At 45.0% G+C, this 27,582-nt stretch overlaps 1 protein-coding gene across 1 annotated transcript in view; it reads right to left on the bottom strand.

The window, feature by feature from the left end:
* Nucleotides 1-27,582, bottom strand: part of SND1 (staphylococcal nuclease and tudor domain containing 1) — a 418,829-nt gene that overhangs the window by 323,526 nt on the left and 67,721 nt on the right. Inside the window, exon 10 of the mRNA XM_029233933.1 lies at nt 23,405-23,518. Coding sequence (XP_029089766.1) covers nt 23,405-23,518 — 114 coding nt within the window. The remainder of the gene's footprint in view (nt 1-23,404; nt 23,519-27,582) is intronic.

The following is a 27,582-nucleotide window of genomic DNA, read 5'->3' as shown; positions in this document are numbered from 1 at the left end:
CCATTTATGCTTGTGCTAAAAAAGATGTCTCCCCCTGCATCATTACAAATCATCGATGGCATACTACAAAAGGCATAAGACATCGAAGATTCTGGTAACCAAAGCAGTAAAATTCTGAAACTAAGACATAGCGGCATCCTTAAAGCTTCTACCGAAAGAAGAAAAAAAAAAAAAAAGCCTGAATCTACAGGACAAATTAAGTCCCTTGTTTCCATCTTTTTCCCAAATCTTCACACAGTTGAGTAAGTGCCCCTTCCCATGAGTATCCTTCCACTTACCGAGGGTATTTAAAGGATTAACAGTAGTACTGTTCTATAATTTAAGGTTCTTGGAATTCATCTTCCTAAATGTAATTGAAATTTTAAAAAGGAAACCCTGCTCAAGGACTACATAACCTGCAAGATACAGAGACAAGGCTTAGAGAAAAAAACAGTTGCACTTGTGGTCATCTTAGAATTTACTTGAAGCGGCCATCTTAGCATTCAGAGGGAGGTGTTCTGTTTTGTTTTAAATAAACAGGAGTCTTTATTTAATCTCTCTAAACTCTGCCTTTCTACTATCCATTTGGAGAATGAGCGCGTCATCATTTACATATTCACGTGGGAAACTGAGTGACCGTCAAAACGTTTCCTGGGCAGGATAGGCCAAGAGACAGACAAAAGTGCCCTATCAGGCAATAACATTTACTTCACGTTCACTGTGTGTGCAACACCTCTACCTTGGTCGTGCAGGGGTGGCCAAGAGTAAAAACCAACTTACTTAGCAAATAAGCACTTCATCATTAAGTACCCTGATTTTAATATAACTTCAATACACAAAGGGAAGCAAACAGAACGTATAAGGTCACCAAAAAGAACAAAATGAATTAAAAGAACAGGGAGGAAATGGGAAAGAACAGGAGACTAAGTATATTTAGCACACCTTCAATATCTATTAATTATAAATATAGATCTTCCCTAAATCAGTGTTAACTGCAAAGGGAATATTCATGATCACTTTGCTAAATAGATGTTTGACTAAACTTACAACTTAATCACCATCATGAAAGATTATAATCTATCATCATTAAAAAACACCACATAAAACTTAATTCAAAAGGGCTTCTAGGGCAACTCTGAGTTCATTAGAACCAACATCATTACACATTTGAAAAATATTTGTATCTATGTGTAATTTACATGCCTGTTGATAAAAGACAGGTGTAAGGACTGGGAAATGAAATGGAACCTCAACAGCAGGTGAGACTGCTCCCACTCAAACCACCATGATTACCTTGGCCAATTTCAATAAGAGAACTACTCAAAATTACAATATGCTCAAGCTGTAATAGTCCAAGAATGACAGGCATACATGGTTAAAGTTTAAAAAGCAAAACGAAAGACACACCTTAAAAAAAAAAAAAAAAAAGTCAGTACTACTTTCTTCCAAGAGCCGGAAACCATAAATAATCAACTTCTTCCTGAGGACCAAGGTGACCATCTCAAGCTCACAATCAACACAAGAACCTTCAGACTTACTGAATCCATTCTCTTTAAACTGTGGCTCCAGTGCTTTTCTCACAAAAACAGCTTCCAGAAGGGACAGGTTATAAAGATGACAGTGAGGACAGAGGAGACAAGAGAAGGAGAGAGAGGGTGCTGACCTTTCAATGTAGAGCTACCAAAAGGCTGGGGGCTATTTTGCTAGAAAGTAAAAACATCACCTTTCTCCCTGGCATCAGCATTGGAGTAATGACAGCAAATGCTTGCTGACATTCAGCAAAATGACAAGGGCTGCCTGAGGAGTGGCCTTCACAAAATGTCTAGGTAAAAAGCAGAGCTTCAAGGGAAAACACCTTACAGACTAAGGTTCCTGGACCCTGCAAAGAGCACCTCTTCAAATGGAAGACATACAACGAATGACCAACACCTTGCAAGTTCGTGGGGCTTCCGACAGGCGTACAATTCAGTTCCTGCCCTAGCATTAAGCCCTGCACCAGTCATACATGTGTCTTCCTTTTCCCCAAGAGGAAAGTTTAATAGTTGTTTGATGAGACATTGGGTCCTGTAACACTGGATGTGACTGAAGGGTTTAAACAGAAAGCCCTGAAGCAAAAATAAAATGGGGGGTGGGGTGACGTGTTACCTCCACAGCCCTGCCCAGTGACAGGTCTGTGTCTGGGTTTCTACCTCATGAGAGGTACAAGCAGGACCAGCACCAGAACCCAAGTGGAAAGAACAAGTCAAGCGTGATTTCTCTCTCCTTGGAGTCCCCCCAGCACTTGGTTATACCCCTTCCGGGGCATAGCAGATGCTGCCTTGTTTGACGCGTGCTGGGGTTATTTCCACTACCAGACTGAATTTCTGACAGTGGAGGTTTTATCGTGTACCTTCGGAGCCCTCCTCATCCCCAACGCAATACATTGTTCAAAGTAAGGACTAAGTAACCACCTGAAAAACTGTACGGCTAGAAAATGACTAGTCACTGTGAACATCCCTATGGTGCAGGCTTTTCAGAGCACTTTCATACAAGCAGTAGTACATGGTACTTGCCACACTCCCCCGCCCCCCGCATACCTTCTGCTCTTTTAAGTATGACAAACAGGAGTTAACATGAACTTCTTACCACAGGGTTTAAAAATATATATATACTGCAACACAGATGAGTAGGGTTCAGTGGACCTGGAATAATAACTCTCTGAAGAAGTTCCTCCAGATACGTGTCTAGCCTCTTTGGAGTGAAATGCTGAGTTACTACCCTTAGTGACCCTCTGAGAGAGTGACAGTTCCAGAAGCTCAAAGCTGCAGAAAATGACACTAATTCCGCCCTTTGGTGACACCACAGTGGAGAACGAGAAATACCCTTTAATTTGATGCAATTTAAACATCAGCCAGATACACATCTTGGAGGCACATGATGTCCTCTGGTCTCACGGGTTCCGCCTGGGATCAGTCCAGCTTTCACGCCCTTTTTCACACACTAACCCTAACATCACAACACCCTTTGTCTAAGGCTACCCACGCTCAGCCATCAGCTGCCTATCAAGTAGATCTCTTCACCTCAGATTAGAAAGAATACCTTTCTGAGGTTCCTGCAAGACTTACCTTTAGGCTAAAGACAAGCTGGGTGGTGAGTCTTCCTGCTCAGACGATCAGAAAGGCAATCTGGGAACCTGTCCAACCCCAAAGTGGTAGCATTCAAATTGAGAACAACTGAGAACAGGACAGCAGAGCCCAGCAATTTCAGGGTATTAGATTTAACAATAAGGAATCCCTTACCTGACTCTAGGGAAACACCGGGGAATTAATTACAAGGCTTTTAAAGATATCCAAACTCCCCCAAAAGAACACTAAATAAGTACACAGTGTTATCATTTATTAGGAGCAAAGTTCAAAAGTAGAGAAATCTGTGTTCCATTCTAACAAGGCGGCCTTTTAAAGTCACCTGCAGAAGAGAAATATTAGGTGTCTCATAAGGGCCTTAACAGATACACAGCTGAAGGCAATGTTAAAAAGTGAGGGAGCGGGGGATAAGTGCTGGCCAAGAAGCACACGGGCAAGCAATAGGAAAAACCCGGGGGTTTGCAATCCAGTTTGAGAATTAGAATCACCTGTGGTACAAAGCCTGCTCCATTCCCGGAGATCGATTACTCTGGTCGACTCCCGGGTGTTGCCGTTGTTAAGTCCCACAGGTAATTTTAAGGTAATGCTTTAACAAACAATGTTTAAAAAAAAGAACAAGCAAACAGAGGACAAAAGGAAAGGGGCATTTCAAGAAGCCATCTTGTAGAAGAGGAAACCAAAAAAAAGAAAAAGAAATTGAGATAGTCTGGGACCTGGGACCCTCTACCTGAGTGCTTGCACCTGGACAAATGTCTCCTGAGCAACAGAATACAAACAAACTATAAGGGACTAAAAATAACTGTCCAGCATGGGCAGTTGGGGCAATTATGAACAGTAAGATACAAAAAGGCCACCAACCAACCACCAAAGGTGCAAAAGCTCTTGATCCCCACACGTAGCACCACAAAGGGGATGGACAACAGACCACCCGAGGGACTTGGGCCTCCTGCCCAAGCCACTGATCCCCCCCTACCCTCACCCCATTTAAGGGATGAGCTCACCCCCAGCCCACCTCGGGAAGCAAGCAAGGGTACCTGTTTCTTGTTCTGGCTCCCTCAGGCTGCAGCATGAGCCCCTAAATCTGTCTGGCCTCTTAACAGCTTCTATTGACTAAACAGTCCAAGGACCCAGGTCAGTAACAAAATCATATTCAACAGTTTTAAAAGAGTCATTTTAATTTCTTGAGGAAGTTTGTTATACATAGGACAAGTCAATTCCGGGATGAAACACCCACTGAAGTATCTGAAACATTATGGGCATTCCTAAAAGAAAATTAAAGTTTCCCAGACAAATTTCATAAATCAGGTCATACTATAGCTTTTAAGGCAACTACTGGCCCAAATCACAAGACAGAAAAGTCAGACACTACTACTATTAGTGACTCTTGTGCCGACCCTAACGTACAGGGAGAGGGTGGGGGCATGGTGAGAGGGGGGTGGAGGAGTCCCTATGGCACCAAGCAACTTCGTGACGCCCACTGTGTCCTACAACTTAACTCTAACACGACCTGGAGGCAATGTCAGATCCCACAGGCTAAGGGTGAAGTCCTCCAAGACTGCACCCTCACCTTTCAGATGCCAATCACAAGTCTAGGTTGTCACCTGTGCTTCTTACCGAACAGCTATGAACTGCAGGTTCCAACAACCTCCTCCTTGGGTTTGATTAATTTGCTGGAGCAGCTCACAGAACTCAGAAATATTTTACTCACTAGATTACCTGTTTATTTTAAAAGGATATAACTCAAGAACAGCCAGATGGAAGAGACGCACAGGGCAAGGTCTGGGGAAAGGGCACAGAGCGTCCATGTCCTCTCCAAGGGCGCACCACTCTCCCCCAATCTTCAGCGTTCACGGACCCAGAAGCTCTCCAAACCCAATCGTTAGGGTTTTTATGGAGGCCTCCTTAAATATGCACAGCTGATTAAATCATTGGACACCGGCGATTGGTTCAACCTCCAGCACAACCCTTCCCCTGAGGTCAGGGAGCGGGACTGAAATTCCAATCTTCCAGTCACAAGGTTGGTTCTCCCAGCAACCTGCCCCCATCCTCAGGTGAGCCCAGTCACCTTATTAACATAACAAAAGACACCTTTGTAGTGAAACAGGGCTGAAGACCAAAAGATATGTTTACTATAAATCACGGTATCACAACTATAATTTTCTCTCCCTAACTATGAATTTCTCTCCCTACCTCCAGAGAAAACAGAATATGCAACAATGCTTTATAGGGAAAGAGCTTTCCAGAAGGGAAATATTTAAACTTTTAAGAAATGAGTGGCTATGACATCTTTATTATGGAATAACTGAAAATTCCCCAAAGTGTTAAAAGAATATAACTATTTCAAACATTTCTTAAGGCAAGCTTAACAAGATTTACACCTACAAGATTTTATTTGGGTTAGATGCCATCGCTTTTAATCTTAAGACCATACCCAGAACAATCCCACCAGATCCCCACACATACCACAGCCACCCAGGAAACACCGACACAAAAAGGTTGTTCTCAACCATACCTGAACATCAGAAGCATTTGAAGAGCTCTGAGGGAGGGAAGGGGGGAAAAAAGCTATCTGGGACCCATACTTGGAAATTCTGATTCAGTAGACCTGGGGCACATAAGGTTTTTAAGAGATCCCTAGGTGATTCTGATGTGCAGTCAAGGGCTGAAAATCGCTGCATTAAAAACCTCGACACTTAACATTTCCACTCCGCATTGCTCTGCTGATTGAGCCACGTTGCTCCAGAGTCAGACCATAATCAGTTCTGTTCCATGACACACAGATGAGTTACTGTAATTCTTTAGGGCGATGATTTAGTGGAGTTGAGACACTGATGAGTTCATGGCTTTGTTTCTCATTAACCTTTTACTGTGTTCCAAGTTGTGTGTGCTTTTCTTTCCACAATTCCAAGTCAACACGTAAAAAATAAGTGTTTAAAAAAGTACCCAAGCTACCTTTTTTTTGTTAGCCTTCTGCATTCGAAAGATGCTTGATGAATAAAAGATACCCACCCCCAAACACAAAGGCATACCAAGCATGTGTCCATTACAAACAAATGTAGCCAGTTCCCTTAGAGCAGGAGAGACTGCAGAAACCTGTTTTGCCCTGCATCTTAACACCTGAGATCTGTGCTTGTAGGCAACAATAAGAATTTAATTATGGAGAGCAACCTGAACCAGAAGAGATGTGCCAGAAAGCTGTACCTGTGCTTTGGGCTGGCAAATATTGGGGGTTGCGGCGTTGGGGGCCGGCAGGGGGACCACATGTGGGAAGGTTGTCAAGCCCCACTCAGAGGCTCTCTTCTGACTAATCTTTTACCACCATGATTTTAGGACTTAGAACCCAAGATTTGTTATCCACTTCCAGAGCAACATCTCAGAGGCCATGCTCATCAGTAATTACTCAAGCAGACGCAGGTGCTTAAGAATTTCCAGAGCACCTTGGCCAAGAAATCAACTGTAAAAGAAACCCTCAGACCTCAGACAAGACAGGCTCACAGAGCAAGAAGTCCGGGTCCAATCTGCTATGTGGCATTTTCATTTCTACATCTCCTGCATAGTTGTTCTGGGATCTGGGGGTCAGGATGCCGAGCCTTATCCACTAATCAGCTATATACCCTCAATGAGTTACTGGCCCTGGGAGGGGGCATTTTGGGTGGATTTATTATCACCCACCCAGGGAGAGGGACAGCTAGAGGTGTCATTAAATCCGGAAGAGCTCAAAGCAGTCCCTTGAGGATACAGGTCAGGGGCTGGCAGACGATTATTACCAAAGAAATCACGGTGGTTGTCTGGGCCTCGGAAAGCACCCAGCACTAGGGAGAAGCAAGTTATTAAAAAAGGCAATAAAATAAATAAATCAGCCTTCTGGGTTCACATAAATATTTTGCTAATCAGTTAAAGGACAGTAAAGGGAATATAGAAAGAGTGCCTAACATTTAATGGGATTTGGGGAAAATATTACACTTTCCGAAAGTTACTCAAGTGCGACAGGGAGCCTGTGAGCTAAAATTACTTTTTCAAATGACCAATATACTAATTTCTTCTTCAGAACCACAGGGAGGGACCCACACAAATGACACAGTATCACAAAATAATCACCAGCCCTGCCTATTCTTTCCCTTCCTGAAATTGCAGCCACATTTCAGCACAAACCAACCACTCTCAGTTTCATCAGAATCAAACCAGAGGGAGCCGATGTCCCTGCAAGCTACACACCTATGCACAAATTAAAATCTCTCCACTTACACTTCCTGTGCACAGACACAACTAACCCTGGAAGTGTCCTTCCAAAGCCCTCTACTGGCTCTTACAGCTAGCTCTCCAGAGCCAGAGGGGAACAGGGAGAAAGTTTATCAAGTGGAGGCAGGAAGTGGGGTGGGGGGAGAGTCATACAGGACATCTGCTATAGGCAGACTGGTAACTCAGCTCTTATTCCTCCATCCTCCCCTGGTCTCCTGTGTTCCCTGGACCAGGATTTATCTGAAGAGATGGTCATCTCTAAAGGATGGAGAGGCACAAAGAGAAAAAAAAAAAAAAGTAAACAGATGCCAACACTTTAACCTGGGATCCTCTCACCTCTGCTGATGGAGTTCTCCCAGATAAGCAGCCGATCCTTAAAGAAACAGCTCTCAGTGTGACCACAACTGTACTGCCTGTGCCTGAGAGGACCCCCTAGGAGTAAACAGTGGGCCGATCTTGAGCAGGGAACTGGGGGTGGGGGCAGTGCAGGTGGGGAGATGCTTGCCAACAACAAGTACTGACTCTCAGAGAAAACACACACAAAAAATAAGCAAGAAGAGTGCAAAATTGTGCGTTTGAACAATTTAGAGGAACTCTTAGTGCCTTCTTATTATTCCACATAGATGTTAACCATATAAGGAGTTAAAGTAACTGCTGGGTTGGTGCATAATATGCTTTATGCTCCCCAGGCACCAAACCAGAGTTTCTGGCCGAGTAAAGAATGCAGTTCACCTGCTGAGGGGCAGGGCACACAAAGAGTACACTGCACACCTGCGCCTGCATGTCAGTGGCTGCCTTTTTGCCTGAGCGTATATTTGGGATGCTGACTGTCGCTTATCACCTCAGTGATCTGAGCCATAACTCTCCGCAAACACCACACCACTTCTTGAGATCAGACAAGACTGTTGCCAGTGCTTAGGTTTCAAAGGGAGACAGCAGAGCTGCAGAGAACCTGCCTTTGTCTCCTTTCCTGGAGCCCTGAATGGGCAGCATCCTCCTCAGGGTGGCAGTGTTGGTAATACTGCTGCAAATTATGGCAGTGATTTGAACATCTGCTGGCCACCAATGCTGCTGTATTTTAGTCGCAGCACTTACCTGGGGATGGCGGTTCTGTCACAGCAGGCTGCAGTGTAATAATCTGCAGCGTAATTGTGCAGGTACAGAAGCGCGCACAGCGCAAGGAAGTCACCGACAGAGCGGCGCGTGGGACGAAGCAAATAATCACTGCCGGCCACACTCACAACGCTGCCACGGGGGCCTCTGTGTTCCCGTTAAAGTGTCTCATCACGTCCTAGCCAGGGCAACAGAAGACAGCAGTGGTCCCCCGGAGAAGATCTACCATCTAGTCCACACTTGATTTCAGAAGCAGCAAGTTCAGCTGTTGGGGGGGGCAGGGCAGGGAGCCATCCTGGCAACAAGACACAAAGGGCTTGGATTGCCGCCTGCTTCTAACACAAACAGGTAAGGAATTAGGTGATTAGAGAGCCTTCTGCCAGCAGGGCGAAATATCAGCCCCTCTGGGAATGCATGTCTGTGGTGGAAATTCCTTGCACTGTGTTACAGCACAACCTGCCCAAGAGCTACCTCAGCTCTGAATGGACTTTTTCCTACTTTCTACTTCAGGCAAACCTTCTCTTTTAAGAATGAGGATATAATAATTGTAAAGACAGAAACAATTTATCCACACAAAAATTGGTGGAAACTTGGTAAATTACAGGATGTCCACATTCTGTAAAACTGCACAGCCATTAAAAATCATGTTTTAGAAAATTATCTAAAGGCCAGGGGAAGTGCTCTGTTACAAAACATGAGCACAGAAGCAGCTAAGAAGGCCGTGAGATATTAACAGTGTTGATGCTGCCTCTGGATTGGTGAGATATAATATTTTCTTTAAAAATTTTCCAAAATTTATGAAGTGAACATGTTTCATATATAAGAAGGGAAAAATGTCTATGGTAGAGAATGTATGTAAAGATGAAATCAGAAGCTTAAGCCATCTAATAGGGTTACTGTATGAAAATAATGAATGAAAACTAAACAAATAATAAAGTATCCAGGAGCAGATGCTCAAGGGGCTCGGAAACCTGTACGAAGAGGACTCGAGTACTGAGACTCTACTAAAGAGAGAATCCAATCTCTTCATAGAGTTGGCCTGTCTGTTCTAGACAGTGAAAGTACTGCCGGGAAAACGTCATATAGGAGACAAGACCATTAAGGAGACACAGCTCACCCACTTTTCTGATGTCAAACACCCATTGGAAATATAAATTTGGATCTCTCTTGATATCAACTATGTGCCTCCAAAATAGCTGCGGGAAATATTTTAATTTGTAAAATACATTGAAATAAGAAAGCAGAACCAGCTGCTGCTTCTGGTAGCTGGCAGAAATTCTGAAAAACACGAGCTCGGAGAGAAGTCCACCCAGTGTAAGGGAGAGGGTCACCAACCTGCCCAGTCAACATCGAAGTCCAGAGGACATGTTTGGAGACAAGTAAAACAGATCTCAGTTAGAATCCTGGTTCCTGCACTTACCAGAGAAGGAGACTTGAGCAAGTAACCGAATCTTCCCAAGCCTCTGTCTCCTCATCTCTCTAACAGAGACGGGGAGGGGGGAGCTGACACACGCGCTGGGCCACACTCTGCCTGGGCCACGTGGGCATCCAGGGCACCTGAGCCTTCCTCAGTATCCAGCACCCCCTTTACTCCAATTCTGTAAACAATAAACAGACTTCCTCTACAAGAAAGAGAACACGTTGCCCCATTAGAACCTTCCAGTCTACTTGGCAGCTGGACTTCGTATCGTGAATGAATACATCCACAAACTGACTTTCAGATCACATCTTTGTGAGTTCATTTAGCATAAATCAATTAACTCAGCCAAACAGACTGCACTTCTCAGCCTGTGAAGCTCAGAGCTGAGCCCTGAAAAGAAGCCGGGCTGAGCAGAAGACCTTCTCTAAGACCTTAAAAAAAGAAGTGTCCCTCCTCCTCGGTCTTAATAGAGTCCTCACCACCCAACACTAAACATGCGCGAGTACTTTTGTGCGCCTGTCACGATTCACAAGGCGCTTTAGGATCTTGCTATGCTGTGTCCTGAACCGTGACCAAGCTGTGTACCTGCCATAAAACACCTGCATTTTCTTGCATCCGTCTGAGTGCTGCCTGCACGTGCTGAAGGCAGGCACACTCCTCTTCCTGCACCCTTCTCTCTGCCTTGCAAATCCAGTGAATACAAGCAAGCGCACGTGAGGTGTGACTCCAGCTCTAACAGCACCACCTCTAACCACTTCATGAATGTTTGCACTTTTTATCATGAAGTTCACCCAGAAACTGCTAACAGGCCCCACCTCAACTAAACAGCAGCTCAAATAGTATGTCATATACCCCAAGAAATTCCACTGCTCCCTAGAGAGCTCTGTCCTCCGAAGCAGACAAATTTCTTCAGGCGGAACTCTCATATCTCCTTTCACTGGGATCCTCAGGAGATGTTCTAAGCTGAGAAGGGATACGTCTGGTTTCACAGTTGGCTCTGAAACCTGGGGGGAGAAAAGCTCATCCAGGAAACAGCAGAGATGTTACTGCGTTTAAGTCCGGCTCCAGGAAGAAAAACGGTACCGTCAGAGACCAAAACCCTGGAAAAGTAAACCGCCACTTTGCCACTGCGAGGAGCAACAACCCAGAACACTAGTCTCAACAGAAACACCTGCAACTGTGAAAGACGAACACTCCAGGCTCCAACCGCAGAGACTCGAACACAAGTAGCTTACAAACCACACCGTGGCCTAGCCTCTACTCTGGGGTTAATGCCTGGATTTCACGTGAGAACCAACAGGGTGCGTGCCTCTGCCTCTGCGCTGGGGCTTGGAGGGAGGGTGGGAGGAAGGGAAGCCAGGAAGAGAAGGGCCATGGCAGACCCCTATCCACACTGCAAGTTGACTGTTTGATTAAAAGATATGGCATCAACGGAGATCCACTTAATCTTTGTCCTCAGAGCAGTCCTGTGCAAACCCAGAAGGCCAGAGCTCATCTGTAGCAGATGAGAGGCGATAATGTTGGCAGCCATATTTGCGGTGAATCTAACAGTTAACAATCAAATGATTTGCCCTTGTAGAACTTCCCATCGGGGGATACCTTAGAACGACACATATGAACATCATTTTCCTAGCAGGGAAGGGGGCAGAGGTGGAAGAAATGTACCAAGGTTAAACAGAAGCCAGAAAGAGCAATGAGTCCCTACTCCCCAGCTTCTGAATTCCAAGTCACTTCAGCAACACCACCACGCTTTAAGGTATACAAGCATGGAGCGGTGGGGAGGAGTCAAAAACTGCTTCCTTAGGTTTTATACCCTCAAGTCTCCTGCCGCATTAAGCTCAGTTACCTCTACTACCACAGGGGGCTCTGCATCCCTGAATTAGCCATGGCAGGAGTTATAACTGAGCAGAAAAGACACAGTCAGTGTAGACTGAAGGTAACAGGAGAAAAAGGGAAATGAAACTATCTCCTTAGGTCCTGGCTTCCTCTTATTAATCCTGACCACCACCAAAGACAAGGACCGCGCCAGAGAGAGAGAGAGAGGTCAAGATGGCAACGGAAGAGGGAATGAGAAAGCTGTTGGGAAAAGTATCTTGAAGCTACAATTGTCTAAGGCTTGCTTCCTCCCACAGGCACCATGGAGGTGAACCATACAGTCTCTAAAGAACTGGGAGTTTTGAAGCCTTCTACCACTAGTTTCAGACACCAAGGTTGAAACCTGACATCACAAATGCCATTCTCTCCTTGACCAAACACTATTCAGGTTCCCTTGAACTCTCTTCGCAACTAGACCCTGCCTTTCGGGCACTGTGTTCATTGCTGCATTGTCCATTTTAGTAAGAATCCAATTTTAGCCAGATTTCCCCACCTTTGATATCTGATCACACTGGATATCTGATTGGGCTTCTTATCCTCCACCATCCCCAAACCCCACCTGCTCCTTAATTAGCAACTCCCACCCTCCTTGTGGTACCCAGAGCCCAATCACTCTCTTCCACGCAAAACCCCATTGCAGTGGTCCCTACACCTATCATAAATGTGCTGAATCGAGTGTACCTTACTGTTCTTCAACAAGTGTCATGAAGAAGGAAAAACTCTGCCCCGCCACAAGCACCCTGCACAACCTCATTTTAAAAAGCAAAGACTCGACTGCGATCAGTCAGCCACCTGCTTCAAATCAGTATCTATCAGCTATAGATTTAGAGACTTGACCAATGAAGACATAAATTATGTAAATTCTTGGAGCAGAGGGATATTGGCCTGGCTTCAACCACGCCAATGTAGTTTTCTAGAATCTAAAATTACATTTAATAGGGCTTCCCTGGTGGTGCAGTGGTTGAGAGTCCACCTGCCCATGCAGGGGACACGGGTTCGTGCCCTGGTCCGGGAAGATCCCACATGCTGCGGAGTGGCTGGGCCCGTGAGCCATGGCCGCTGAGCCTGCGCGTCCAGAGCCTGTGCTCCGCAACGGGAGAGGCCACAACAGTGAGAGGCCTGCATACTGCGCAAAAAAAAAAAAAAAAAAAAAAAAAAGATGACGCTCCTTCTGGCTGAACCAAAAGCAAGGCAGCTAAAGGGAGACAGTGAACTTCAACTCTGCAGAGGTGAAATGAGGATTCATTTGCAGGCTCACGCAGCATCCAAAACACAGCCCAGAGAATTTCAGAGCAACATTCAAGACGAGGGCGACACCGGGGACAGTCAGGAGCTCCTCTGTAACGCATGAGAGCAGTAACAGGACGACCAAATTTCCTGTGCCTGGAGTGACGTCATCATTCAAATCAAAGCTTACAAATTTCCTCTCTGCGCTCTGGGAGGGAGGGTGGTAGGGGGAATGGGAGGCACCACAGCAGGGATAGGAGAGGTAACTGAAAGAACTCCAGGGACTTCCCTGGCAGTCCACCTCCCGATGCAAGGGGCGCGGGTTCGATACCTGGTTGGGGAGCTAAGACCCCACATGCCTCGGGGCCAAAAAACCAAAACCATAAAACAGAAGCAATATTCTAACAAATTCAATAAAGACTTTAAAAATGGTCCACATCCAAAAAAAAGAGAAAAAATTTGTTTTTTTTTTTTTTTTAAAAAAGAAATCCAAAGGAAAACTAGAGTGGCAGGAGCACAAATCCATACTCTCACCATTCAGATATTAAAGAAATACTTCCAAGTCAAAGCACAAAAGCAAACAAAAGAAAGGGCACCAGCTTGTATTAAAACTTTTGAGGACCCTGAGGTGGGGGAGATGATGTCGGGAGAGGGCAAGAGGGTAGAGACACAAAGAAACAGGCCACAAGTCTCCAGAGTAGCCACTCAGGGATGGGCACAGGAGCAAGGAGAGAGCACGTTCCCACTTGAGCACATTCAATTATAGTTCAAGACAGAGATATTAAACACTATCAGCTTCTGCCCTGGGAATTCATTTCTTGAGGGATGATGAGGGTGAGAGATGAAAGGCTGTAGGATTTTATTGCCCTGAATTTTCAGTTTGTCAAGTCCCATTTACTACCGCAGGTACCTTAGGGCTAATCTGTATCTCTGGGGATGGAGACATCTCTCTCAAACAGAGCCCCAGTGACTCTTCTCTCACTGTGGGATTTTATGGATATCTAATAATAACCAGGGGCCCAAATGGTGTTACAAGCTGAAGCCGCCTTACGGCTTCTCAACTGAGAAGCTTACATTTTCCGTAACACTGATATTACGGAGTCCATGCATCTCCAGAATAACTGTAACTTCTTGGTATGCAAACAGGACCGTCTAGACTGAGAGAACCATCACTCCTCCCAGAGAAGAGGGTTGGAAGGGGGTGAGGGAAGAAGAGGTGAAGCCAAAGGGCTTTAAGAGCGAGGAGGCAAGCGCCACAAAGGATCTTCGAAGGTGAGGCAGAAGCTGGCCAAGGGCAGGGAGGAACCCGGATGTTTTCCTGAAGAAAACACTGAGCTGGTGGTAGCTTAATACACACTGAAAGGAAGAGCAAAGGGCTGGGAAAACTTTGCGCTTTATAAGAAATAAGAAATAAATAAATAAGCTGCTTTGAGTGATTTCAAGTATCCCTCATCTTAAAGTACAAACTGGCCTAATAATCCTGGCTGTCCCAATGGCCAAAACCAGCAAGGGGAGCCGGCTGCCAGCCCTCCCATGCAGAACACAGTGTGTGCACTCCCTCACAGCAGCTGCACTAACAGAGAAAGGGGAAAGGGGGGCCCATGAGACTAGTGTGGGTGGTACAGTCTGCACCCCCATCCGTAGGGACCTGCTCTAGCCAGAGCCTGAGGGAGCCAGCCTGGGCATGGGGCACACCAGCCACCCCTCCGCAGACACCCACCTACAGCTTCTGCAGGGCAGGCTTTCTAAAACAAGCCCCTCCAGCCGGATGAGCAGATGCTAAAGGCAGTTCTGTATGAAAGAATGCAGCTTTCTCTGAATTCCAGACCACCTTACAAAAGACAACAGCACATTAAAAAAAAAAAAGAAAAAAAAACCTCAAACCTTTCTACCAGCCTCCCTAGTACTGATGGGGAAAACATCCCAGGAAAGATAGAGCAGTAAACTCAGAAAGTCAAGTGTCAGGTGTAGTCTGTCCATTCCGCACATTCCCAGATTATGAACAACGAGATGAGAGCCGATGAGAACGAAAGGAGACATTATACAACAAACACGTGAGTATCAACTATGGGCCGGGGAGTGAGCTGGCAACAGATCTGAAGAAATGTGAAATCTACTCGCCCCAGAAAAATCATACAGAGTATGAAAGGGGGACGAGAGAAAAGGGTATTTTAAAGCAGAAACCAGAAACTACAGGAACTACAGGCGACCCTTACGTGGGTTATCCAGAATTGGCAGGACAGCAGAAGGAACCAGATTCTGGTACCGATGTCTGAACACAGAGGCGCAGCAGATGCCCACATAAAGGGGAAGCTTCTGCTCAGCCTTACGAAGGGCCCAATACAGTGAGACAAGGATGAAGGAGATTATATCCACTGGCTTCTAGCAGAGAAGTAAGGAGCACAAAGTCTCCATGATGTCTTCACGGCTAAACCGAACAAAGCTCCTCCTGTGAAATAGCAATATGCCAAGGTGGCCACCAACACAACCCTGAACCACGCAGAGGCATCCGCAGCCGAAAACAGGCTCGGATCACATGAGATGTTGAGATGAAGGCCTAGAAAAATGTGAACAACTCACAAACTGGCCGAGGATTTCAAAGGCGGGCTGAAATGAAAAGTGACGTTAGAAATATGCCTAAGCAATAGGCCTGTAATTTGCAGGAGGACAAAAAGCAGCCGTCTGTGTCCTTCAGCTTCCCCTTCTAGTCTCAGTTCTGAAAAGCCTTTTCCACAGCAGTGACATGACCTGATCCTGCTTCATCCACAATCTATCACCCAGTCTAAAGTCTACCTTGTGACCACACCGTGCACAAACTGGTCAGAATTTGAGACTCGATTTCTAAGATTATAAGCATCTTACTAATAAAAATAATTTCCCAGGTCCACAGCACCTGTAACACATGAGGAACTGAAACGTTTGGGTTTTGAACTGAACAAACTTTTCCCAGTACAAAGCTAATCAGTCCACCAAGGAAAGAAACCTACAACCCTGGCCTGCAGAAGTGCAAGGCACTGGATGACTGCACTAAACTTGCCTTGCATATAAATGTTATGCAAAAAAAAAAAAAAGTAATTTATCTAAACACAGTGTAGGTAGCTCTGCAATCAGTATCTCATAAATAAAGAAAGAAAGATGAAAGGAAAGCTTCTCTAATTGATTTAAAATTTTTTTCCAAGCAAAGAAATAATCTGACAACCAACAAGGTCATCAAGAGTTAAAAAAAAAAGATAGCTCTCAGGGGAAAAAGCGCACCTAAAAACTCCAATGAATCAAGACATCTGAACTGCTATCTATGAAAGAGGGATAATTTGGGAAAACCTGAATAAGAGTAGAGGTGTTAAAAGAAAGTTAGTTGGGGACCAACCTGCAGAAGCACTTAAAATCCTGAAATTAATCCCTCTGGTGGACTGAACCCAATCTGCCCCAGGCTACTGGAATACCACTATGAGGAAAAAAACCAGTGCCCAGGGAGAGGCAGGGCTCGTCACCCCAATGGCGGCAACTAGATTGAAACTAGGAGTGGGGAAGAGGAAGTACCTACAGAAAACCAAGCCATGTGTGACCTGACCATCAAAACAAGCAATCCAATTAGGAAGTAGGAAAAAACCCGACTGCAAAAACTCCCTCCTGGGGCCTTCGACACCAATACACTGGCTCAAGTTGCAATGGCTAGCAGAAGCAGTCACAGATATTAGCGATGGATTAGGAGCGCTAAAAATGATGTCGCTCAAAAATAATGTATGGATTAGGTCTTCAGCCTCAGCAGATAACGTCGATTTAAACATTTATTAAATGCCTACAGTAGTCACAGCACTCTGCAAGCTTCGGAAAAAGAGGGGAGAGAGGAAGCGGAGAAAAACATACCATTTCTGCCATCAGGGGAGTTTAGGCTTCACGGTGGAAAGCAGGCCTGGACATCAACAGACAGAACAGGATGATACAGAGAAGGAAAGGACTGGGTATGGAAATCCCTGGCCTAAAGAGGCTTTCGAGAACCAAGGCAAGAAAGAGGGTTACCTCAACATAGCAGCTATGTTAAATGGTCACAGGACAGTAAATATGATGGGGCTGTCAACTCTGGAAACAAAAGAAACTTACTGCAGCTCACAGGACTGAACAGAGACAAGAAATATGAACATAGCAGCACTGGGAAGATTTAGATAAACTGAAAATACAGAACTGGTAACAGTGATGATTAAATGAACAGAGAAGAAAGACAGAGAGAGATGGATTGAAAGACATAAATGCACAAGGTTTGGGAAAGGCTTAACCAGCAAGACCCACTAGGAGACTGTTAAACTCCCACAAAAATTATTTGTAGGGGAGAGGCAAGATCATGGGAAAGGGGATGCATTAGCTAAAGGACACAAAAGAAAACATAATTTGTAATAGAGAGAAAAAAGTAAACCAAAGGGAAATAGGCAATTGCTGTCTTCTCCAGGTTATAATTCACTTATAAAGAGCGGTGGAACATACATTTTAGGAAACTGGATCCACCCAGATATGAAATGTCTTGACTCTGGTGACCACTCCAGCTGAACAACAGGTATTAATCTTTAAAAAATGACTGGATATATACATCCTGGAATCTTAAATAGATGAGCTAAGACCAAGCCATCGTCTCCTAAAGGTAATTTTTTCAGTCCTCTAACAAAGAAGTTTCAAGTGTTCTCAAAAATGCCCAGATCAAACAAATCTGAAGCCGGTACAGAATGCCTCTGCTGGCGCTCTGACATATTCTATGTCCTTTGATCACACTGCTGCAAGTCCCCAAATCTCTCCATTGGAAACCGGTGAAATGCTATATCCACTTCAGAGAGCTTCTGCTTTTCTCCAAGGTCCGCAATGCCAGGCTGGAGTCCCTCTGTAATCTGCTATTTGCCTCACGCTTCCCAGTCACACATGCAAGATCACAGTCAGTGGGTTTACTGGTTTGCCCCTGCTACACTTAGGGACTGCAGCCCCAGAGCTTCCTGTTGGTATGCATCTCAGCTGGCAGCATCGTCTGCTCTAGGGTCCAGAGGGACCACTCATCGTGCTTTCAGAAATCTAACCTGGAGGAAACAGGTTGAGAACCACCTTCAATCGTGTCAAAATGGCAAAGCACCCCTGGGGTCCTGCACAACAAATGGTGATATTAGCACCTGAAACCACCCTGCCTCTGAGAAAAAACCCTTAAGCATTGCGAGGTATCACTAATAATGTGCCTACCTGCGGCTCCATCTCCCATCACCTGCCTAAAGAGGAGACCCAGTGGGCTCAGGCCTGGGAAACAAACCCCTCAAACAGGCAGCGAGGACTCTGGGAGATTAGGCAGACTGCAGCTTTAACAAAACTGATCCTACAGTGCCCAGGTCTGAATATTTAGAGGCCGTGCTGTGAAAGAACATTTATATGGTGGGTGAGTAAGTTCACAGGGAGGAGGCTGAAAGACAGGGTGATGGAAACCAATACAAGTTGAAAGCATGAAACCACAGATGAGAGATGAGGGGAAGGGTTTCCACACTTCCCGGGGGTGGTGTGTGTGTGTGTGTGCGCGCGCGTGCTGTCTTTGCCTACTACAATAGCACCGCAAGATCGGACTTCATGGGGAAATAAGTCAGCCCCTTCATCAAATGCCCAGGGGTTGTATTTCCTTTGTCATTAACACTCCAAGTGTAACACAAAGCCCACAGCAGCCCTGGGCAATAGAGCACTAGGTTTTCCAGTTTCAGATCAAAGCCAAAAGCTCTCTAGGAAGTCCTGAGATGCACAATGTGTTATGTCCTTTAAGGCAGAAGCTCAGAAAACTCATAGCCTTTCTCCAAGATTTAGCACTTGTATCTTTGTGGCAAACAACTGGATAACACACACTACACCTTTAGAGAAACCCTGATACATGTTCGGGTCACAGGAGCGCCACATACCAGTGTCCAAAATGGATCTCAGCCTGAAGGAGCTACATCTCCAAAGAGATGACGCTGGATTCGCCCTAATAATCCAAAAGCTTGGTGCCACAGAAACAGAATCAACAGCATCAGACATCCAACTGTACTCCTTCTGAGGGAAATACTACACACTCTAGCTTTTAACTCTGTCACATGTTCCAGCAACAAATCAAGCTCTAACCAAAATCTGGGAGCCGTGGCTAACCCATGAATTTCCGGGTGCTACTGGAAAAGAGCTGCCTAGAATGCAAACAGTTCCTTTGATCGTGCAGTTTTGTCCAGAGCCCTTCCTCTGGCTACAATTAGAAAGTAACCAAAAGGGGGGAATGGAAGTACACCGTTAGCCTTGGGCAAAACCTCCTTGCCTTCATGTATAATTTAATAGAATGAATTTGTCTCTGTATTTAAAAAAAGGAAAATCCAATTTGCCCTACTATCCCCACAATATACAAAGGTGTCTCAGAAGATCTGTATTAGCTGATGTCACGTTAATTTTTAGGGTAGGGGGAAGATAAACATTAAAAGAACCTCCCCGTTCTTACCTGAAGGGCAAGCCCCACTGGGTCATCATCTGGGAGCTTGTAGGGAGGCCCACCCACAGCAGGAGTCTCTGCACACCACCTGCCTGCCCCTGAGGAAGCTCATGCAAAGACTCTCCCTCTTCATCTCCTCCTCCAGTTCCTTAATCTGCACCTTATCCCACTCTGTTCTTTTGTGTAGAATGAGCTCCAATACCATAAGCTGCCAAGTTACTTTCTCTCCATTTCAAAGCCACTGACACCCCCTCCCCCAAAATGTCCCCAAATTCGAGAGAAGGCAATCTCCTGAGGGTTTCATTCAGCACCCTCCACGGTCCCTCCGTCATCTCCAAACAACTGTCAAGCATCCTTTGTTTCTGTGAGTACGAGACCATTACCCAATTCCCAAAACATACCCTCGACATCTTCTTTGGAGAGTCCATCAGCCCTGTTCTAACTAGGACAGCTGCATCGTCTTGTACACATTGTGCCGTGCACGAAGGCACCTGGCCAAGTGGACCGAGGGAGAGTGGGAGCTAAAATTCAGCCTCCACTCTACTTGCCAAGCCATGTGCCCTGACATGAGGCTGCCTGAAGGAAGGGGCACCCTTGTCTAACCTGCACAAGGGTGCAATGTGGCCTAACAGAGTTCCCGACATCCAAGCCTTGAGTACTTGACTGGACTCCCCTTGTAGTATAGGAACTGCTAGTATACAGTAAAGAACACTAGGGAAACCAAACACTCCAAGGGGACTCCTGCTTGCCTAGTCATTACACACATATAGTTACAGCCTCACTGGGATCTCTGGGTGATTTCTATTCCTACACCCATACTGTAAATCTCTTTAAGATAAGCAGAGAGCAGAATCTCCACTCATTGTGAGGGTTCCAGGGAGAATTCTTCAAGTAGAAAGACTCCTCCAGGGTGAGAGGCTACTGGAGCCACATCCACAGCCTCTCCTTCCTCATACCTTTCACCCCCAGGTGAGCTTTACCAAAAACAAAACCAGAACCCCTCGCTACAGATCAGTTTTCATCTAGCATGATCTTCTTTTATAGACGCAAAGTACTTTCATGTTTTATAAATGAAAGCCACCAACACAAGCACACTCAAACCCAAAAGGTGCCATCCCTTAAAATCGTTCAAGACAAAAGCCTACAAGGCATGGCAGACATGTTTTCAACACGTGGCCTCTGCCTAACTCCCAAACTCATTTCTTACTAACCCCTGGCATTAAGTATCCTCTATTCCAGTCATACAAAATTACTCACAGTTCATCACATGCCCCACATTCTCTCTCTTTTCATGAGTATCCGGGAATATTCACAGGACATGCGTGATCTGGCCCTGCCCATATTTTGGACCACACAGGCATCACACCACTCATGCACCATCCACAGAGGCCATCCATTCCCTATTCCCAAACTCACCCGGTTCTTGTCATTGCTACTGTCTCAGTCAGAAATTGTCTTCTCCTCACTTTTTACCTAGCTAACTCCTAATCAGCCTTCAGGCCTTAAAAGTCACTTCCTCAAAGAAGCCTTCCCAGATTATGCGTTCTTATAAACGCTAACCTTTCCTTTCATAACACAAGACATAAACGTGATTACTTGCGAATTTCCCCTACTAGATTTTAAAGTTCCATGAGAGTAGTTCCATGAGGGTTTATTCCCCACTGCAATTCCAGCATAGCATCTGGTACAAAGTGGGTACCCAGTAAGTATTCATCAATGACAATGAACCTATTCATTTGAATTCCTAAACCTGTGCTGTCCATTACAGTAGCCACTACACACCTGTGGCTACTGAGCCCTAGAAATATGCTAGGATGAACTGAGATCCGAGTATAAAAATATACATCAGATTTCCAAGACACAGTAAAAATAAAAGTAAAATATCTCATGAATTTTTTACATTCATTAAATGTTGAAATGATACTGTTTTGGATATAGTAAGTCAAATAAACTGCATTAAAATTAATGTTCTTTAAAACATAGCTACTAGACAATTTTAAATAACACACAGAGCTCACATTTGGGGCTTGCATTTGGGGCTTGCATTATGGGACAGTGCTGGTCTAGAGTGCCCTTTCTCTCATCTGCTCACTTCTCGTCTGTGAGCACTCAAGAGGTATACGAGCTGCTCCTGGGAAGACTTCCCAAGCACCCACCACAACAGGGCTCTTCACAGCACCCACCACCACTGTACTCAAAGTGTATTATATTAATTTCTTATGTGACCCTCATTAAAATCTTCCAAAGGAATTTAATGAACAAATAAGGGAAATCATTCTTCATTTCACTCAAAAGCCATATGTTGACTCTTAGAGCTGAGGCTCACTTAGAACTTTCTTAAAATGGAGTAAGATCTCAGGAGTGAACAGAAGTCTAACAAATAAAATAAGAGATAACCTGCCTTGGTAAAGAAGAAGAAATTCTATAAACATGATCCTGCCTAAACTGCGAGATGTATTCCAACAACTTCTGTCATCCGCTAGGCTAAGGGAAATCCATCCATTACCCCGTGAGGAGTTCCAAAGGATCCAAGAAAAACGAAAACTTCTCAGTGGTAGTTTAGTTCTTACTCCAGAAAACTTGCTATCGTCAGACCTAAGCTATAACTCCCCCACGCCCCTAAAAACTGCTTAAAATTCAGCTACTGAGTCTCCTTAATTCCAACTGCATGGCACAGATGCAGAACTGTGGACTACTCCCAGCGCTGACAAAACTGGACATGTGTATTTACTCTGTGCAATGAGGCAGAGCTACAGTTACCGAGAGAACCTTATTTTGGCATTTCTAGGCTTTCGTGCATTTACATTCTCAACCTTACCACAATCCTGCTTGCTGCATTAAATTGCCTCCTCTGTGGGAAAGAAAAGGCTGGGGGGTTGGGGGTCGAGATGAACTGATTGGCCAGACATTCAAAGAACCCATCTTGTATGGGTTTCTTACGCATGATCTGACTCAAAAGACAATCACAATATTTTCATTTGACTCTTATGGGCTGTCTCTAAACTCTCACACAAATGAAAACAGGGCCTGAATTTCAACTCATGAATGCACCAAGACGTGCAAAACATCAGAAAAGCAAATTTCAAGTCTCTAGAACTACAAAAGGGATACATTAAAAAGCCACACAGCACTAACTTCAACCACACTGTTCAATTTGCCTGTGGCACCGGCTCTCACTGAGGACCCAGTTCTATAACCAATTGACACAGTTACACACTTTAGTTATCAGAAGGCAAAAACAGGGGCTAAAAAGATGTCTGTAAAAACAAGACAGCCAGACAAAGAAGTTCAACCACAATCCCTTTCCCCAACCTCTTATAACATAACAATGGAAAGAAAATGACCACAGAGTTTAAAACAAAACTGCCTGCAGTTTTCAGCCTAAACATAATTTCTCAAAGTTGACATACCAAAATCATACACATTGGCTAGGCAAGCACCCTTGCTGCCAAAAGATCCAACAAACAGCAAGAAACAGTACAGCTAATAATTCTAGTTACCACTTGGAAAAGATGAGTAGGTGGCCCCAGATAATATATATACCAAGATTCATTTCTTCCTAGAGCAAAAACGTACAGATCAAATCAAAATGACCAGCAGAACAAGCCTTACTATCATGCATGTGAGACATAGATCTTTTCTTCCCCTTATCCTCAGATAATAAGATCTCGTTAATAAACAAAACTCATTTACCACCTAACATATACCAACCTTAACTCCTCTCAAGCCCCTTAGGGAGGAATGCCAACAGGGCCCATCGAAAATGAAGGAGAGTAGTGAGTGTGGTTCAGGAGACATTGAGACCTGCCCAATGGCAGCTAGGCTGCAAATGCTAGGAAATAATACTTTGGCGATTTACACTACTTGTCCGTTAGCATTCTCCCACACATGGACCACATCTAACTAATTCTCCACCTCCTCCCCTTTGGTTTTGGAAAAGAGGCTCTGCTGCTTTTCTCATCTCACCTGTGTATTCTCCCCCTCCAGCCTCGGTGGTCGGATGCTGGACAAGTGGATGGTCTTGTAGTCCCCAGAGTTCAGCTTCACAACAATGGCATCGGCATTCAGCACCTGCATCACCTGTGGGCGAGAAGGCAAAAATGCTTAAATGTTGCCTTGATAGCCCAAATCTCATAGCACACATGCTGAGGAGCAAGGCACACCCAGTTACAGGAAGAAGGATGAGATCAAGAGCCATTTGGGGTAGATCCAATATCTTTCTTTATGGTACAACAATGTTGAAGAAAACTATCCTATAATTATCAGCCCCCAAAGAGATGGTGATTTCTCATCGAGGCAGGATCTGTGTCATTCATAAAGACAGTCAAGTTTTTTTTAAATCTTTTGCCCTGACCAAGATTTGTGGTTAACTACAAAGCTTACGAACTGGAAATCCAGTCTCTACGTGCTATTGAAGATTTTCCTTGAAACAGGTTCTAAGCTACAATCAAAATGCCTATCATAACATGATTCTAGGAAAAGAGGCAAGGGCTGGATTAGAAGAAGGTAGCAGCACTAGATGAGAAAGAACCAAAATAGGACGCCCCAATGCAGAGCAGAAAAATCAAAGGCAAGTGAAGGGCAAAAAGAATTGTCATCTCAGCGTGCAAAAGGAGATGCTCAGCTGTTAATCTCACCAGCAGAAACATTAAATTGCTAAGATATTACTTCAACTACTCTGAAAGCCTCCTTTTCAGAGCACTACTATGGGCATCTCTGTTTTGGAACCCAAAGTCAGTAACACTGGACCCCACTCTCAGCCAATGATTAATTCCCAATCTGGGGTAGTTTACGAGGATATCTATTCAAGGGCAAAAGCACAAATATTCCTCTGTGGAGGTTATTAGAACACTCCACCAATGTGTAGAGAATAAAATTCCATTGAAACCAGACTAGGACCACATCAGGGTTGTAACTAGACCTCATAATTCAGCCAGCAGTCTACAATTCACCCAATTATATTCAGAACCTGTTGTTACAAGGCTGTTTGGATTTTTTTGCAAGTAACACTTTGCTATGAGGTAGCTATTGACTACAAAACACAGTCACTGTATACAGAACCAAAACTAACTCTCCTAGGCTTCAATCAGACCCCAACAGGAGCAAACAGGTAGCTGAACAAACTACTGGGGTCAGCTGCACCGTGAGTGTAGACTTGCAAAATTCCCTTCCTCTTTTATATGTGAAACAAAAGGAGCCAGCCTCTCCTTTGCTGTGGTGGGTATCACACTGGTAAGTATCCTAAAAGAGCCTTCACTAACTATTCCCTGGAAGGCTCACAACCTTTTACAACAGAATATACCCATTTATTTGCAGACTCCTGCAAAAGTGGCTAGTCTCTACCTTTTCCAGAGAACCAGCCAACCACACACAAAAAAAGAGTAAAGAGTAATTTAAGGGACAATCTGAAGAAGGAGCAAAAAGCAAAACCAAGTGAGAAATTTTACATGACAGGAAATAGCAGGAGGAAAGCACCATCAAACAGAATGAATGAAAAAAGAAAGATGACAGCTGGAATCAAGCTATAAGTCCACGGATGGCTGACTACCGCTCGTGGATGGGAAGACATCCTGGGGTTTTAACACGGTAAGTAATGGAAGCAGTGTAGAGAAAAACAGGCCAGGGCCAAAAGAGTAGTAAAAAGTCTGAGAAAGAGCCGTGTAGATTAGGAGAGGGGGTGATTATTTTTAATTTTCAACTATGTCTAAGATTAACTTGCAAACCTGAATGCAGGAAAAAAAAACAGGCTCAAATAACCACAGCCATTCTGCTATAACCTTTTTCATAGATCTGAGAGTCACATAAAGGCTAATGCTAAAACTCAGACAGCCAGAATCCAAAACTCATCTGACCAGAAAACCTTAGTGAAATCCAAGGATAATCAAAATCATGATGTGTGGTCACAAGAGGGCCAAGTCAAGGTCAGGAATGATTACCTAGGTATGAGTGGTGCCAAAGTGTATAGGACCCTCCAAATCAAAGAGCCCCTTACACCAGGCCCAATCATTTTAAGTGTAGATCTTAAAAACAGCCAAGAAGGTATAACCGAGAACACAGGCTCAGTAACTGCAAAAAACAGAGTACATCGTGTTCCCATTATCACCTAGACACATTAATGCCAAGTAAAAATGCCCATCATAATGGAATCTCCCTCTCACTCCCTAAAGACAGCAGCAGTGGCTTGGCCAACTGACCAAAAGAAAAAGACCTCAGCTAATGATTTCCCTATGCTTCAAAATCCCACATTTGTATGACATGGATTACAGCACATGGGGGTAGGGGAGGGGGCCACGAGGTATCCATGCTATGTGCTATACTGCTATCCCACCTTCAAACCAAAAATTCCACAAAGCCATACCAAGCAAAACAGCTCGTACAGCAAATTAATACCGCTCCTCCCTCAAAAGTACAGGACCACTGCCCAACAGAGACAGTAATCAGCGGGCATCTCAAGTGCACGCACATCACAGTGTTTCCTAAATCCCCACGATGGACCAAGCTACACATTCCTCTCACTGCAAAACTAACTCCTATTAAATCGTCAATTGCCAAAAACATAGGGAAGCGTCCTGTAATCAAGACATGAGAAATATCTAGACATTCTCTACTCCCTAGTCATGCTCGGAGAGAAATACAACCAGGGAAAGTATCACAGTGCTCGCACCTTCACCCCCTGATTACAGAACGTGAAGATCTAAGCATGCCCCGGTGACAAGTTACTGGGATTCGTCACCCCTTATGATGCGTTAGCAGCCGCGGCAGCAGCAAACGGCTTCTTGGAGCTGTAAATTTCAGGCCTCAGCAGCAGACTCTGCTCGGCATCTCCCTGATTAGCAACCTCCTCTTCAGGAACCGTACGCTGACACCGCCAGCTAAACGAGGTCTGCCCTTCTGAAGGGGCGTGAGCGTGCGTGTCTGTGTGTGTGTGTGTGTGTGTGGTTTATGGTGTTTTATTCCTCTGTAAATTGTGTCATTACTGTCCAGAGAACAAGCAGCTCCTGGGCAGAGACATGGAAGAAACAATAAAATAGTAGTTACAGTCACACACTGTGCAATAAGTAAAATGCAGAGCGGATTACTACCCAAAGCCTGCTCGTCAGCACCATCACAGACCACATTTATAACAGTAATATTTCTGACGGTGCTTTTCATCAGGACATTCTGAAGTATGCCCACATCATCGCTTACTTTCTCCACAAGCTACTGATCCCTAGTCAAAACACACACACACACACACACACACACACACACTCACACACACACCCTACCCTACCACACGCTCCAAGAGCAGAATCAACACAGAAAAAAAGGTCACTGGCTGGACTTGAGATATATGCCCTAAATCCAATTCCCTCCCCATTTCTTAGACCTCAACTGTAAAAGGAAAAATGAATGGCTTGATGACACACGCAGACTAAGGGCTGCCAAAAGTCAGGAGAATGGCAGCGTGCTGTCAGGGGCAAGGGACGTCCATCCCTCACCCTGGCCTCCTGCCACACTCCCCATCTGCGGAGCCCATCCACAGTGCTGCGCTCTGGATGCAAAGGGCTGCTGCTGCTCAGCTTGTAAAAACCCTGCGGCATCCATGCAATGAACGTAAAGAACCAACAACAGCCTCCTGAGCTAGAGACCCTCAGAAGAGTCCCCAGACACAACCACCAGTGCTCCCAAAGCTGCCTAAGTTATCAGTACCAGATAGGAAGAAAAGGAACATCAGCCCAAACAGGGCTCCTTCAGGCACCACCAGCGAGCGCCCTCGATGGGGCCACTGGAAATGGGACACCAAACACCCTTTCTACTGACATCCGGCTGCCTCTCCTGCTCCCCGAGGCTGTCTGCCAGGTCTGTTCTCCCCAAGCTAATCCTGGAAACACTAGTGAAACAACACCAAAGTGGGGGAAATACGGAGCGCCCCACCCAGTTACAGCAATGGCCGGGGCTCACTGCACAGATCCCTTCCCCAGCCCCCAGAACAGCACAGCTGCCACCCTTTGTCCTCACACAATACAAAGCGCCACTTTCTGATGCAAATACCCCTAGGCACCTAAGCGCAAGCCAACAAACTGGACACCTTAAGGGGTACTTAAAAGGAAGCCAAGCATCAGACGAATTCCCACAGAGGGGCAGCCCACAAAATACCCAAC

The sequence above is a fragment of the Monodon monoceros genome, unplaced genomic scaffold (assembly GCF_005190385.1).
Source record: "Monodon monoceros isolate NGI ecotype Baffin Bay Population unplaced genomic scaffold, NGI_Narwhal_1 Super_Scaffold_2, whole genome shotgun sequence".
In the NCBI taxonomy this organism is placed as follows: Eukaryota; Metazoa; Chordata; class Mammalia; order Artiodactyla; family Monodontidae; genus Monodon; species Monodon monoceros.
This window is presented reverse-complemented; position numbering and strand designations above follow the sequence as displayed.